At 39.6% G+C, this 13,167-nt stretch overlaps 2 protein-coding genes across 4 annotated transcripts; both read right to left on the bottom strand.

Annotated features, from left to right (window-relative positions):
* Positions 1-455: 455 nt before the first annotated feature.
* Positions 456-6,876, bottom strand: LOC106095605 (arrestin domain-containing protein 17). Of its 3 annotated transcripts, none has more exons than XM_013262844.2 (5): positions 6,704-6,876; positions 2,209-2,458; positions 1,768-2,117; positions 1,117-1,693; positions 456-1,018 (listed from the first exon to the last, which is right to left on the bottom strand). In XM_013262844.2, the coding sequence occupies exons 2-5, from the start codon at positions 2,318-2,320 to the stop codon at positions 888-890; spliced, it is 1,170 nt and encodes a 389-aa protein (XP_013118298.2). In that variant the 5' UTR covers positions 2,321-2,458; positions 6,704-6,876; the 3' UTR covers positions 456-887. The 3 variants fall into 3 exon arrangements, with proteins under 3 accessions (XP_013118298.2, XP_013118300.2, XP_013118301.2); XM_013262846.2 differs by having other exon boundaries at positions 2,209-2,440; XM_013262847.2 differs by lacking the exon at positions 6,704-6,876 and having other exon boundaries at positions 2,205-2,290.
* Positions 6,877-8,557: 1,681 nt separating this feature from the next.
* Positions 8,558-13,124, bottom strand: LOC106095631 (arrestin domain-containing protein 17). The gene is made up of 4 exons (XM_013262905.2): positions 12,704-13,124; positions 12,290-12,639; positions 8,887-9,472; positions 8,558-8,820 (listed from the first exon to the last, which is right to left on the bottom strand). Exons 1-4 carry the CDS (start codon positions 12,813-12,815, stop codon positions 8,693-8,695), a joined length of 1,176 nt encoding a protein of 391 aa, XP_013118359.2. The 5' UTR covers positions 12,816-13,124; the 3' UTR covers positions 8,558-8,692.
* Between the last annotated feature and the right edge of the window lie 43 nt (positions 13,125-13,167).

The raw sequence follows: 13,167 nt of genomic DNA, 5'->3' as shown, positions 1-13,167 counted from the left end.
ATGAAAAAAACAAAGAAATTAATAAGTTTTGATGGCAAAAGTTTACGAAGATTTTAATGGAATTAGAGTATCTTTTTTTAAAAATTTTGAAAATTTTTGTAAAAAAAACTTTTTTTTTGTATTAAAAACGTTGCCATTTTTATCTTTGACACCCTGTATTAGAGATATAGACCAAAAACGCCATTAACCTGAAAGCCTATGTACTGATCCACAAATATCTACCATACTTCATACTGATCAGCTCAACAAATGAAAGTTTGTGTACTCATTTCCAATTTTTCGCCATTTGGGCTATGGTGCAACATTTTCAAACACAAACATAATTGGAATACAATTAAAAGTTTATTTGTCTTAAATTTAAAAACAAAAAAATTAACAAAAATTTTACAAAAATAAACCATTAAGGATATCAGAAAGTTCAAGCTAACATGACATCAAAACATATTCTTAATAAAATTAAAAGAGTAAATGAGTTTTAAGAGAGAATTTTCTTTTGCACAAATTTCTTTAGATTGAGTCTGTAAGATCTCAATCTTAGCATTTGTTCATTGCTTTTATAATTGATTAATGTATTTAGTTTTTAAGCATCATTTTATTTTCAGAGTGTAGCAGATGGGGTTCATAGGAGTCTCGTTGCAGTAGTTGTAGCTTCCTGCGAAATTAATGAAAACTCAAAGTCCCCATTTGTTAATTGTAGAAAAAACAAACTAAATTTTTTATACAAATTTAATGATGGCTTTTACGCTCTATCGAAAACGGTGTTTTTTTGATGACGCAAATGCTTAAGATTTTTCATTTTTGATTGGGCCCCAAAATGTCATATTCAAATTTATTTTGCCCGTTCCTGAGGTAGTGGCTGTTTAATTTTGCGCTTAACTTTTCAAATATTAGTTTTTGTCATTAACATGGCGATACATGGGATACAGTGGTTGAAAATTGTCATCGGGAGAAAATTCGTTGGCTTCCACGTCCAAGAAAAACGTTGATCGGCTGATGGCTTCTTCGAATGAGGGGGGCTCTGTGGGTGTGACAAAAATTAAACATATGATTAGCATAAATTAGCGAAAATTAAAGGAATTCCCCCTGTCTCTCTCTCTCTCACACACACGCACTCACTTAGATCTCCATATGGAGGTGGTCTATCGGCCGTACTCTCCTCATCCGATGAGTCTGATTGATGGTATGCTGGCGGCGGATTCTGGACAGGTGTAGTCTCCGCTTCGGCAGCCCTGTCCAAACTCTCTCTTATGGGCACATTTCCTATGAATATTGGCACCGCTATGGTCTTATTGCTATGACATCCCCTCAGTATCATCTCGATTTGTAGATAATGTTCCACGCGTATTAGGCCCTGGTCTTCGGTATCCGCTGGCAGTGAGGGTAATTCCATCTCTCCTTCGAATTGACGATTCGAAAGACGTAGACAAACATCGTCGCTATTTTGACTGGCCACCGTTGTTCGTGTTTCAATTTCGTTGTATTCCGGTCTTTGGGCAACAAATGTCATGCATTCTATGAATTCCACTTTATAGCCGGTTATGTCCGTCATCGAGTGGTTTTGTATTTTCAGAGAGTAGTGTAAAATTTGGCCAGAGGCATAGGCTCCAAAGGGAATCCACAGGGTAAATATGATATCGCCAGTGGCACAAGGCCAGCAACCCACGGAGCAGATCTCCTCACATTGTAAAGGGACCTGGTAAAAGCGAAAAGGACATTTGTCAGCATTTGATAATTATGTTGGCTTTTTTTTTGATCTCATACGAATACCTTGAACTCTGGATTCAAATTTAGATCGACCCGTTTCAGTACGGTCAGTGGCCTGTTGAATACATTGTCATAACGGAAGGGCCTATCCACTGTTAACTGCAATAAGTAACGCACATGACCATATTTGCCTCTGCAGGATGTGGGGCAGGACTTGGGCAGGCGAAACCTGCAGGGAAAGACATAGGTGCCTGCAGGCAAGACCTCCTCTTCGTAGACCACAACGTGTTGGTCAACATATGTTTTGTTTCCTTTATAATTGGCTATTTGCTCATGCATGCCAGTGGACTTTTCCCTGCTATTCTTTTCGCTCCAGTGTACCTTGGCTTCCCCCAAAATCCTTAGGCAAATGTCTTAGTCAAAGAGTAAATAATTGATTCATCAGAGAATTATTTTTACAAACGTTTTTTTTTTTTCGGTATTTTCCTTGGGAAACAAACCTACTCCTTATGGTCTTCTCCTTGGTGGTTTGCAGCACTATGACACCCTTCACCCATTGGCCACTGTAGTAGACCCCATTCTTGTTGTTCAAGCGAAATTTGCAGGTCGACGGCATGACCTTTGAGTTATGGTATTAGGGACTTGGGTTGAAAATTTTATGACTTCCGTGACTCTCTGCGGCGTTGTGGAAGATGCTACCAATTCTGTCAGACTGTGCCGGTCGCTACAAACAGCCCTAGAAATTGTCTAAATGCTACACACAAACAAACAATCGACAGGTTGTTCGATAAAAATAAAGCGAGCCGAAGAAAGTCAACGAGGGAGAGAGTAAGAGAGAGAGAGATTGGGAGAGAAAGAAAGAAAGAGAGTTGAAACCGCCGAACAAGAGAGCGTAAGTGTGTTTATTATTAGGGCCTCTAAATGGCCCTGTTGGAAAAAGAAACGCGGAGCGGCTGAACCAATTTTAAATAAAAAGGTCTTACAGAATAGAAAATTATTTGAGATTCTTTAAAACCAGTAAGGAAGGGCAAAGGTCGGGCTGTGCCGACTGTATTATACCCTACACCTATCCTATAAGCACAATGTGGGAGCTATAACCAATTTTGAACCAATTTTGATGGACCTCGGCGAATGTTTTCAGATGGGTTTGTAAACATTCCGTATCAAATTTTGAGCAAATATGCTTCAACTGTAATAACTACGATTGACAAATGACAATATTATTGCAATTACCCAATATCTGACGAACATATATATGGGAGCTATATCTAGATCTAAACCGATTTCGAGAAAACTTTGCAGATATTGTGGTAATCGATGTGCAAAATTTAGGCAAGATTGGTTAATAAATGCGCTTACAGTGGCTCTTGGAGTGAAAATTGGGCCATATACATATATGACAGCTATATCTAAATCTGAACCGATTTCTATGAAATTCACTAGAAATATCGAAGATCATAAGAAAACCCCTCCTGCCAAATATCGAAAGAATCAAATAAGAAATGAGCACTTTATTGCACTATTTTTCAAAATCGGACGAACATATATATGGGAGCTAAATCTGAACCGATTTCGAGCAAACTTTACATACATTGTAAAAGACGTCGAGGAAAGTGTTGAAAAAATTTTTGTTAAGACTGGTCAATAAATGCGCTTGCAGTGGCTCTAGGAGTGAAAATCGGGCGATATATATTAATGACAGCTATATCTAAATCTGAACCGATTTCTATGAAATTCACCAGTAATATCGAAAGTTAAGAGGAAATACTTCGTACCGAATTTCAAGAGAATCGGTTAACAAATGACCATTTTATTGCATTATTACTGAAAATCGGACGAACATATATATGAGAGCTATATCTAAATCTGATCCGATTTCGAACAAACTCTACATACATTGTAAAAGTCGTCGAGGAAAGTGTTGAACAAAGTTTTGTTAAGACTGGTCAATAAATGCGCTTGCAGTGGCTCTAGGAATGAAAATCGGGCGGCATACATATATGGCAGCTATATCTAAATTTGAACCGATTTCTATAAAATTCCCCAGTAATGTTGAGAATCAAGAGAAAATCCTTCCTTCTAAAATTTTTGAGAATCGGTTAACAAATGACCATTTTATTGCATTATTACTGCAAATCGGACGAACATATATATGGGAGCTATATCCAAATCTGGACCGATTTTTTACAATTTTAATAGGCTTTGTCTCTAGGCCGAAAAATATGCTCATACCAAATTTGAAGTCTATCGGATGAAAACTGCGACTTTAACTTTGTACACAAATTAACATGGACAGACGGACATAGCTAAATATTAGGTTGCCCAAAAAGTAATTGCGGATTTTTCATATAGTCGGCGTTGACAATTTTTTTCACAGCTTGTGACTCTGTAATTGCATTCTTTCTTCTGTCAGTTATCAGCTGTTACTTTTAGCTTGCTTTAGAAAAAAAGTGTAAAAAAAGTTTATTTGATTAAAGTTCATTCTAAGTTTTATTAAAAATGCATTTGCTTTGTTTTAAAAAATCCGCAATTACTTTTTGGGCAACCCAATAGAATCAGAAAGTGATTCTAAGTCGATCGGTATACTTACCAATGGGTCTAACTCTCTGCTTTCGGGGTGTTACAAACAAATGCACTAAGTTATAATACCCAGTACCACAGTAGTGGTGTAGGGTATAATAATTTTGAAAAACAACAACTTTGGTCGAAACAACTACTACGAAAGTTGTTCATTTTCCTGCAGTTATTTATTTTGAATCTCAACGACACAAAGTACAAATTTGTTGTTTAAAGACACTCTTTGAAAACTAATCAGCCACCGCATGTACTTTTTGCTTCGGGTGGTGGTGTTTTTATTTTCATTGTTCGGCTCGCGCTGCTTGATCTCGTTCGTTTTACTCTGCTGCTCTCGGGTTTTTCTCTGTGGCCCTCTCTACTTTTACCCTTAAAAACAAATTTTAATAATTTTGGTGGCGCAGAGGATTGAACTCAAGATCTCATGTTTGATGGCCTTGCACGCACCTCTAGCCTACCGACATCATCTTCTGTATGATGAAATAACTCAATAAGTACTGCCGCACGGTAATAAGTGTCTCAAATAAAATTAAATTAAAAAAAGGTAAAAACTACTCTAAACAATTTTTTTCTAAAATAAGTTTTATGAAGAAAAAAATAATAATTTTTCTTTGGTCGACCGGGGGACTCGAGCCTGTCATGAATGGCATAGGAGTTTTGTGCGCCTATTTTGACAACTGCCTCAACCATTTCGTTTGTCTATCTGTCTGTACATGTATTCTTGTGATCAAGGTACAGGTCGCATAGACAAGTGATTTAAATTAACCTGCGAAAAACCGAGGCCACGCCACCAGAGGCAGTTTTGAAAGAGGGACTAGTCATTGTATAGCATTCGTGCTTGGTGATTGGCTTACAAATGCGATATCCACCTTGATTGCAAATTCAAGTTTGCCCATGAGTATTTCATTAAGGAACTGGGGCAAACTTCTCACAGATCAATAAGTGCTGTCCGATTCAAGTTTAATCTCAATGATAACGGGCCTCCTTTTTTAGCCGCAGTGTGACACCTCTTTGGGGAAAAAACTTTATATGGCATAGTATAGCGTCATAGGCGGACATCCTAACCTCTGCGCTACGGTGGCCTCCATCCACTTTGATTACTCAAAAAAGTAAGAATGACAGATGGAAAAACAATACAGAAAGTATAAACGGACATACAGACATGGCTAAGCAAAAACAGAAGGAATTTCTGAGTCGAACCGTAGATTTTAACCCAGCAACACTAGTGGCGCACTGTATTATTAATCTTTTAAACTTAAACTCCATAACAATGTATAGTTTGATTTTTAATTTCATTCTAGAACCAAAAATCTTCAAGCGGATCTTCTATCGGGTTATCGTTAACCGATCACAAGTCGTACTTTGGTTATTGAGAACATAAGGAAACTGAATATGCAGTGCATGCTTTACAAAAAAAATTTTTTTTTTTTGGGACAACAGTGGCGGATTGCTTGGAGTCCCTGGATAGGTCCGGGGCCCACGATGTGGCGCTGACATGGGTTCCTGGTCTTGCCTACGTTCCATTTGTCGAGCTACTGAATACAGTAGAGGGAATGGCCAGGCCGACCTCGGTGGCAAGGTGAGATACCACACAATGACTTCTGTAGGAGTTGCCTTGATGAGGATGTAGAGGAGACTATTGAGAACTTGCTGTGTTCTTACCCGGGTCTGCAGGGACGTAGGCACTCCTTTATGGGGAGCCGTTCCTTCTGTGATCTGAGTGAACTTGCGAACGTACCTTTGATAGGACTCCTGAGATATGTTGAAAGAACAGGATGTTTCCGACGGTGCTCCGGCGTAGGTACATCCGTGCTTATGTGGGGATGGCCGTTTCTTCACCCCCGCTCGGGTTCTACATTCCTTCTGTTTTTCTTTTCTTCGTATATAATCTCTAGTCCAAGGTCTCACATCTTCTTTCACTTCCCTTTCTGTCTTGAGTGCCACAATGGGCCAAACTGGCCTCGGAGTGAACTCACCTTTGGTGAGCAAGACACTCAACCTAACCTAACCTTTGGGACAAAATATGTTCAAATCTGAAGAATATGTGGCAGAAATAGCGAGTGGTCTACTACTATAATACAACAACAATTTCAGCGAAATCGGACAACAACTGTGCCTTTAAGCTGCTCAAGACCATAGTGAGAGCTTAACTTTTATATCATTTTTCCTTCATGTCACTGTGTTGAAAATCCAATTTTCTCAAAACAAATTATGCATGCGGTATGCTGTAGTCGCACACATAATATTTCCAACTGGGTACTTTACGCACCCCATTTTTCTGCGAGCAGAGAATGAAAGTGAGATCATTTGCCAAAAGCCAGCCAGTGTGACACCGACGCCGAATGATATATAGGCGTCCACTATTAGCCTATTAGCTAAGTGGACATACTATACAACTAATATATTGAAGTCACAATATATTTACCTGCATGTATTGGGGAGGATCGCAATACGCGTGTGACGCATTAAAAAAACACGTTTGTCTGCACTCTATTGATTGCCAAATATGAATTTTTAATTTATTTATGAGTTTTTTTTTTTCTTCTTTTGACCTAAAATCTTTTGTTTTATATGTGAGTATGGCTCGTATGCCGCCGAAAATTTCTTGAACACTGAAGAGTACATTAAGAGAATTTTAATGAAGACGCATGAGTAAGCAGCTCAATGCAGAGTAAAAAATCTATTCTATGGAAACCAGATTCCAAATTGTTTATGACATAATAGTAAATAAACATGTGTGGGCTTAAGTTGAATAAAGACGACTTTTTAATATCCTATACCACAGCGAATATTAGTAAACGAGTAGTCTAGAGGGGACACGTTTTTGTCAGACCAGATTTGGTTATAGCTCTCATATTCCATTAATGCCTGACTTGCTGTCAGATCATTTAGAGGTTGCATTCAGGAACTGGCGCTTGGATAAAAATGCCAATACTGAACTGTTGCGCAAGATCTTCGTGTGCCAATGTGCTTGGGAGCGAAAAATTTCCTTACGAACAACGTCTGCGTACTAAGGTTTTTGCTACTATACGAGGAAGTAAGAGCTTTTGGTCGTTCGTGAAAAGAGTAAAGGGTAGTTCTTCATCTATTCCAACTCTTGTTAAGAACGATCAAACGTTCACTGACCCGGTTGATAAGGCTAACCTGTTGGCTGATATATTTGCAGGGAACTCTTTCCTGCCGGATAGCAATCAACCACACCGCTCAATCGAAAATGTACCTAGCATCATACCCCAAATATTTTTTAGAACTCATGGAGTTAAAAGGGTTTTTGAAAATCTAGACATGAATAAATCCCCGGGCCCGGATGGCATATCAACACTTGTCTTACGCAAGTGTTCTTCGACGCTCTCTCGTCAATAACGCAACTTTTCCAATCTTGTCTACCGTCCGGGAGGATTCCCGGCGCGTTGGAAGGTTGCGAACGTTCAGCCAACACCCAAGAAGGATAAGGCAAACAACCCTGCGAATTATCGGCCAATTGTGATATGCTCCTCTCTCTCCAAGGTCATGGAGAGCATGGTTAATTACCATCTTGTGAGGTATTAAGAGTCTATGGCCTTCTTAGCGACCAACAGTATGGGTTCCGCAGAAATCGCTCTACGGGTGACCTCATGGCACTTCTGTAGGAACGTTGGAGTCGCTCAATCCACCAGTTTGGTGAGAGTAAGGTTGTGGCTGGGGACGGTGCACTACGGTGCACTGGGGGTCTGACACGGTGCACTTCCATCAAAGCTTGTCGCATTTGGTGTCGGTAATGGCTTCGTCTGATTTATTTCGAGCTTTCTCAGAGATCGCAATATTCGAGTCGTTTTAGATGGGTTCTCATCCAATGAGCATAAATTGACCGCAGGTGTACCCCAGGGCTCTGTTGCTTTACGCGCAACAGCAAAGTGGGCTTTCGAAAAATGGTGTAGGTTTAAAGCCGTACAAGACAGAAGTAGTTCTTTTCAGCAAGAAAAGACATGTTGCCTATAGTAGAACATATCTCCTTGGAAGGCAAAGCGCAAAATACCTGTGTATTTTGCTGGACAGGAAATTGAACTTCAAATCCAAAATTTTGGAAAGGGCAAGAAAGGCCATACCTGCCCTATATACCTGCAAGAGAGCGATTGACAAAAATTGGGTATATACTACAGTTGTCAGTTGTATATACTGCTGTATGGTGTTGTGGTCTGGTAGATGGCGATTTAAAAGTCCACCTTCTTTTGACTACATCCTTTTCCCCCTCCAATTCCTAATTTTCTCTCGCCAACGCAATATATAAGATGTGTGGTGATAGCATAATGAAAAATTTGTTTTATTCATAAGGAGTTTGGTGGTGAGGTATTACAACTGATTAAGGACATTTGACTTAGATTCACTCGATACTTTTATTTGGCTAATTGGCAGAGTTCCCAGTAAATAAAAGTTACTAGCTTTGATCTGCGTTTGGATAGACAGGATACAAAGGCCTAAAGCCAATAACCTGGGAATGCTCATTAGCATCGGGATCCTTGAAAGGTGATGAACTGCGGACGGCCTCTTCAAACGATGGGGGTTCTAAAAGTGCACCACAAAAAAAAGGACTCAAAAAATACTTCTCTATATATTTAAATAAGAACTTACTAAAATCTGCATAGGATGGTGGTTTGTCCGAATTGTCTTTATTCGGTGGCAGCAGTGGGGCCGATGGCAAAATATCCATAAAACGATTGTCAACGGGCTCTGAAGGCCCTGCCACCGGCATGTTCATCAGACTTTCCCTAATGGGCACAGTGCCAACGAATATGGGAATCGATATATTTTTGTTGGTATGACAGCCATCCACTTCCAATTCAAAATCCAATGAGTGTCTGACTTGTATAATGCCACCGCCTTCTGTGTCCGGGGGAAGTGAGGGTAAGACCAATTCACCTTGGAATTCGCGATTTGAGAGGCGTAAACATTTATCCTCATGAGATTGTTGGGCCAGTGTGTTGTCTGTTCTGCGTGTCTTGTGACGCGGTGTGTGGGCTGTAAATGTTACAACTTCATTAAACTCGACTTCATAGCCGCTTATATCGGCCATAGATTGATTTTGTATAAGCAACGAATAGCGTAGTGTTTGGCCTGGAGCATAGGCACCGAAGGGTACTCGCAGGATATAAGTAATTTTGCCACTGCTGCAGGGCCAGCATCCCAAAGAACGCATCTCCTCAGCTTGCACAGGTACCTAATCAAGAAAAGTGAAATGTTAACAAGAAAAAGTGTGCCAAGTTCGGCTGGGCCGAATCTTATAAAGACTGCACCATGGATGGCATTTGTGGAGATCTTTTCCCGGTATCTCTTTTCGGGCCAACAAAGGATAAAACCACTAAGGAAAGACAAAAGTCGGGCGGAGCCGACTATATAATACCCTACACCAACCCTACAGATATTAATTCGGGCAATATATAAATATTTATATGTACGAGAACTATATCTAAATCTTAACCGACTATTAAACAGATCGTTTGAAATTTTTTGTTACTACGGCCATTTAAGTGCAAATCCAGCGATAAATATGTATGGGTGCTACATCCAAATCTGGACCGATTTTGATGAAATCTAGCAGATATATTAAGATCAGTAAAAAAACAATCCGAGCCAAATTTTTTGCAGATCGGTTGAAAATTGTAGCTACTACGGCCATTTAAGTGTAAATCGGGCGATACATGTATACGGGAGCTATATCTAAATCTGAACCGATTTTGATGAAATTTCGCAGATATGTTAAGATTGGTATCAAAACAATCCATGATGAATTTTGTGCAGATCGGTTGAAAATTTTACCTACTACGGCCATTTAAGTGTAAATCGGGCGATACATATATATGGTAGCTATGTCTAAGTCGAAACCGATTTTTATGAAATTTCGCGGATACGTTAGGATCAGTAACAAACCAATCTATGTTAAATTTTGTGCAGATCGGTTGAAAATTGTAGCTACTACGGCCATTTAAGTGTAAATCGGGCGATACATATATATGGTAGCTATATCTAAATCTGAATCGATTTTATTGAAATTTTGCAGATATGTTAGGATCAGTAACAAAACAGTCCGTGCCATGTTTTGTGCAGATCGGTTGAAAATTGTCCTTCCTACGGCCATTTAAGTGCAAATCGGGCGATATATATATATGGGAGCTATATCTTAATCTGAACCGATTTTTATCAAAATCAATAACATTCATCCTTGGGCCAAAAAAGTGATATGTGCAAAATTTCGTGATGATTGGACAACAAGTACGACCTGCACTTTGATTACAAGAATACATGGATACACAGACGGACAGACGGACATGGCTAAATCGATGGGTCTAGCTCTTCTCCTTCTTAGCATTGCAAACAAATGCCCAAACTTATAAAACCCTGTACCACAGTGGTGGTGTAGGGTATAAATTACAATTGAATGTTAGACCATAGTAGAATTCATTGTGTAAAATTTTAGCCAAATCACCCTTTAGGGACTCAAGAAGTAAAATGGGGAGATAGGTTTAAAGGGGAGCTGGAAACATCTCATGCGAAATTTCAGTCAAATCGGATAAGAATTGCGCCATCTAGTGGCTCAAGAAGTCAAGATTCAAAATCGGTTTATATGACAGCTATATCAAAACATGGACCAATATGGCCCATCTACAATTCCAACCTACCTACACTAATAAGAAGTGGTTGTGCACAAGTTCAAGCGGCTAGCTTTACTCCTACCAAAATTAGCGAGCTTTATACAGACGGAGGGCAGATTGACTTAAAATGACATGATGATCAAGAATATATATACTTTATGGGGTCTTAGACGAATATTTCGAGGAGTCACAAACAGAATGGGAGGCCACCGTAGCGCAGAGGTTAGCATGTCCGCCTTTGACGCTGGGTTCGAATCCTGGCGAGACCATCAGAATAAAAAAATTTTCACCGGTGATTTTCCGCTCCTAATGCTGGCAACATTTGTGAGGTACTATGCCATGAAAAACTTCTTTCCAAAGAGGTGTCGCACTGCGGCACGCCGTTCGGCCTCGGCCAACAAAAGGAGGCCCCTTATCATTGAGCTTAAAATTGAATCGGACTGCACTCATTGCTATGTGAGAAGTTTGCCCCTGTTCCTTAGTGGAATGTTCATGGGCAAAATTTGCATTTTTACAAACAGAATGACGAAATTATTGTAGTATACTCGCATCCTATGGTGGAGGTTAAAAAAAAATAATTTATAGACCCTACGCTGCTACTATGGAATTAGAATCACTTTCTGGTTCGAATTAGTCATCTCGGTCAGTCTGTCTTTATATTCTTGTGTTCGAGATAGGGTCGAGTTTATTGTGTAATTATCATTAAATTTAGCATATGTTCTTTTCATACCCGTCACCATAGGATGGGGGCATACTAATCTAGTCATTCTGTTTGTAACACCTCGAAATATTCGTCTGAGACCCCATAAAGTCTCAACGTTCTGAGTCGATCTAGCTATGTCCGTCGGCCGTCATTCTGTTCGTAGGAGTAAAGCCAGCTGCTTAAAATTGTGCACAGATACTTGATATCGATGTAGATTGTTGGGGATTGCAATTGTGTCATATCGGTTCATGTTCGTTATATAGGATTCATAATAGGTATACCAAGAGGTGCAGTGTACTGGCGGGATTATCAGAAAACATTTTCAACGCTGGTATTTCCCCTCCTAATGCTGGCAACATTTGTGAGGTACTATGCCATGTAAAACTTCTTTCCAAAGAGGTGTCGCACTGCGGCACGCCTTTTGGACTCGGCCAACAAAAGGAGGCCCCTAATCATTGAGCTTAAAATTGAATCGGACTACACTCATTGCTATGTGAGAAGTTTGCCCCTGTTCCTTAGTAGAATATTCATGGGCAATATTTGCATTTTTTTAGCAGGGTACTACATAGTCGGTTTTGCCAGACTATTGTCTGCTTTACTGGTTCTGTTATCTCTTTGCTTTGCTGTTTTACTCTCTCTCTCTCTCTCTCTTTCACTCTCTCACTTTCTCTTAGTCACATACCTTGTATGCTGGGTTCAAATTGAGATCCACTGTTCTAAGTACGGTCAAAGGTTTACTGAATTCGTTGTCAAAACGCAAAGGTCTATCCACTATCAGCCACAAAGCGTAACGTGTATGCCCATATTTGCCTTCACACGATGTGGGACAAGCCATGGGCAAAATGATGTTGAAAGAAAATGTATATGTTCCGCGAGGCATTTTTCCAGCGCCACGCGCCATTGTGGTATTATCAATGTACACTTCATTGGCTCGAAAATAGACAGTTCTGTGCCTGGTTTTGCCATTTGATCTATAAGATTCACGCTCCTCCCATCTAACCTTGGATTCACCCAAGAAACGTATGCGAATGCCTACAAAAAATGTTGTGCTATTGATTCTTCCGTTACTTATTCATATGTATGTGGCCTCACTTACTGCGTATGTCTTTCTCGGATTCGGTTTTCAAAACAATAGTTCCGCTAACACATTGGCCGCTGTAATAAACCCCATTGGGACTGTTCAAATGAAATTCACATTTGGAAGGCATCTTCTGTTGCGAATATTTAATATTTTGTTTCAATTAATTTTCAAAACTTGTATAATTTGCACAACAGCAGCAACAATAAGTTGTGCCTGTTTATCTAAATGATGACTGGTTTTTGTTGCTTGTTCGGCTATCCAAGATGTTTATCCATTGGCGCTTGGGACAATACTAAATGGAGATTTCTCAAATGCTCACAACAAAACCATAACAGAACACCACTTTGTATGTTAATGCAGTTCAGCGGTGTTCAAAATAAAAATGAGATGGTGTGTGTGAGATGTTTTCCCATAGATCTTTTGAAACCTCTCTTTGGGTGAAAATGAATTTTTGAACAGAACGACTTTTCCATATACAA

The sequence above is a fragment of the Stomoxys calcitrans genome, chromosome 2, assembly GCF_963082655.1.
Source record: "Stomoxys calcitrans chromosome 2, idStoCalc2.1, whole genome shotgun sequence".
Lineage (NCBI taxonomy): Eukaryota > Metazoa > Arthropoda > Insecta > Diptera > Muscidae > Stomoxys > Stomoxys calcitrans.
This window is presented reverse-complemented; position numbering and strand designations above follow the sequence as displayed.